Raw genomic sequence first — 2,229 nt, 5'->3', positions numbered from 1 at the left:
GTGTGTGTGTGTGTGTGTGTGTGTGTGTGTGTGTGTGTGTGTGTGTGTGTGTGCGCGTGCGTGCGCGCCAGCCGGTCATGATGTGAGGAGAGGCAGAGCGGCACTGACAGCGCTCTGTAATGTGGATTTACTGTAATGGCCTACAAGGAAATGAGATGTAGACGTTAAATAGTTTGGAAAGACATCTTGCTCCGCTCTGCTGCGGTTCGGCCCGGCACCACTCAGATCAGCAGAAGCTAACGTCCAATCCGCTCCTTCATCAGGATGTGGGGCGAGGCGGCCGCTGCTAACGAGCTCCATCCTGTCACCTGGTTCCCATCCCACCTCCTCTCTTCTGTCTTTAAGCCGGCGCTGCAGCGGCCCGCCTCCCCATTTCTCCCCTAGGCTCCAGAGGAGCGGCGCTCTGTCCTCCTGCTCATCCATAATGGAGGAGGACCAAGAGGAGGCAGAGCGCCGTTTTAGGGTTTAATAGAGAGATGTCTGTCTGGTGCCGACTCCCCGTCACTGTGCGACAGCAACACATGGAGCAGCAGGGTGTCCAACCTTACTGAAACAGAGATTATTCAAAAAATAAAACACTTTTAGAAAATAAAATCACTGAAAGGTTGAGAATATTTTACCTGCTCAACCACAAACTGAGCATAAAATATTTTAATTAATAGTCAGACTGTTTTTGCAGAATATAAATGTATAAATCTTTGTAGATCTAAAACCTCAAAAGGCTTTTGCATGTTTTATTTGAGACAAAAGGATAAAACATGATTTAGATTTCTGTATTGGAAAACACGAGCTGCATTTAGCCAAGAGTTAAAGAGGAAAATTCACATTTCCATGTCTTTGTTCTTCCATTTGGGTCTCAACGTCTGCTACACACAAACTAAACGCTTAAAAACACCCAGTCGTTTTTTGACAATAAGGTCATGTTCTTTGGTTTCTGAAAAATTAGTACTTTAAAAAATCTTCTGAGTGTTGCTGCACCGTTACCTAGCAACCCCTGCAGAGTTCCGCTCCGTCACCTAGCAACCCCTGCAGAGTTCCGCTCCGTCACCTAGCAACCCCTGCGAAGTTCCGCTCCGTCACCTAGCAACCCCAGTGAAGCCCAACCCCGTTACCTTAATGTGATGGATGGAGAAACGTGTTTCTCAAACATTTTCTCCAGCTGAAAATCTGAGAAGTGTGGCTTGCAGTTTTGTTCAACCCTCTGAATATAATCCGGTCTGGGTTTAAATGAAGCCTTACTGAGTGTGATTTAACACACGCTGTCCAGAAGATGTTCTGGGCCAAACTTTATGGTTGTAGTTTGCCATCATGTTCCACGTTTGTATAAAATCCAAATAAAATACATCAAAACAAATTTAAATTTGTTGTAAATTCCAACCAAAAGACAGAAACCTTGTTAAATGCAGCGAGCTGCAGTCTGATCGTGTCGCATTTTCTGCTCTGGTTCGTTTCTGGCCGCCTCTCCAGCTGCTGCTGAATGTTAATGTTTGGGATTCCCTGCTTTCTCATACAGAGGCAGAAAACTTTCCAGTGTTTGGTGCCTGAATAAAACATCAGCTGCAGAGAGCCGTACTGTACGCTGGCAGGTCACCCAGCCGGCGCCGCAGCCGCTGCTGACATCACCAATCAGCGCAACCCCAATAAAAGCTGCGTCATAATCTTTATTCTAACAATTAATTGGATAAAAATTGGCACATTCTTTAGTTTTATTTACTGAAGGACTTCTTCCCTTTTTATACAACAATAGAGATACATTAGAAGATACAAATAAATAAATAAATAATTTCCATTTTTAAATAAGAAAATTATAATTTTCTTTCCTGAAATTAAACATTCCTTTAGTGCAGAGGTTCCCAAACTGTGGGGCGCGCCCCCTAAGGGGGGCGCCGTGTCATTGCAGGGGGGGCGCGGGAAGCCGTCTGGATGAAAAAACAAAACAAAACATGAACACTGTATGCGCTGGGTTTTTACCTTAGAATGGCCAACTCTCTGTTATTCCTGTCAGTTTGATACAGTAGAGGCTTCCACACTTCCCATATCTGTGTCCTCTGTCACTTTTAGTTTGGGAACCACTGCTGTAGTGAACGTTTGATATTTTACCAAAGGATGCTTCTCCAGCTAAAAGATTTTTCTGTCAGTAATGTGAAAAGTTCAGACTTGATTTCACATTAATACAGTCTAGGTGATTATTGATTGTACTGATTAGTCCAATAATCAATTTTCCCATCA

At 43.9% G+C, this 2,229-nt stretch overlaps 1 protein-coding gene across 1 annotated transcript in view; it reads left to right on the top strand.

Annotated features, from left to right (window-relative positions):
• The window catches only part of snx29 (sorting nexin 29), a 42,523-nt gene extending 40,850 nt beyond the window's left edge, over positions 1-1,673 (top strand). The window contains exon 15 of the mRNA XM_016664870.1: positions 1,516-1,673. Coding sequence (XP_016520356.1) covers positions 1,516-1,658 — 143 coding nt within the window. The 3' untranslated portion in view covers positions 1,659-1,673. The remainder of the gene's footprint in view (positions 1-1,515) is intronic.
• The last annotated feature ends 556 nt before the right edge of the window (positions 1,674-2,229 follow it).

The sequence above is a fragment of the Poecilia formosa genome, unplaced genomic scaffold (genome assembly GCF_000485575.1).
Source record: "Poecilia formosa unplaced genomic scaffold, Poecilia_formosa-5.1.2 Scaffold521, whole genome shotgun sequence".
In the NCBI taxonomy this organism is placed as follows: domain Eukaryota; kingdom Metazoa; phylum Chordata; class Actinopteri; order Cyprinodontiformes; family Poeciliidae; genus Poecilia; species Poecilia formosa.
Note: the sequence above shows the minus strand (reverse complement) of the source record. Positions and strands in the feature narration are given on the sequence as shown.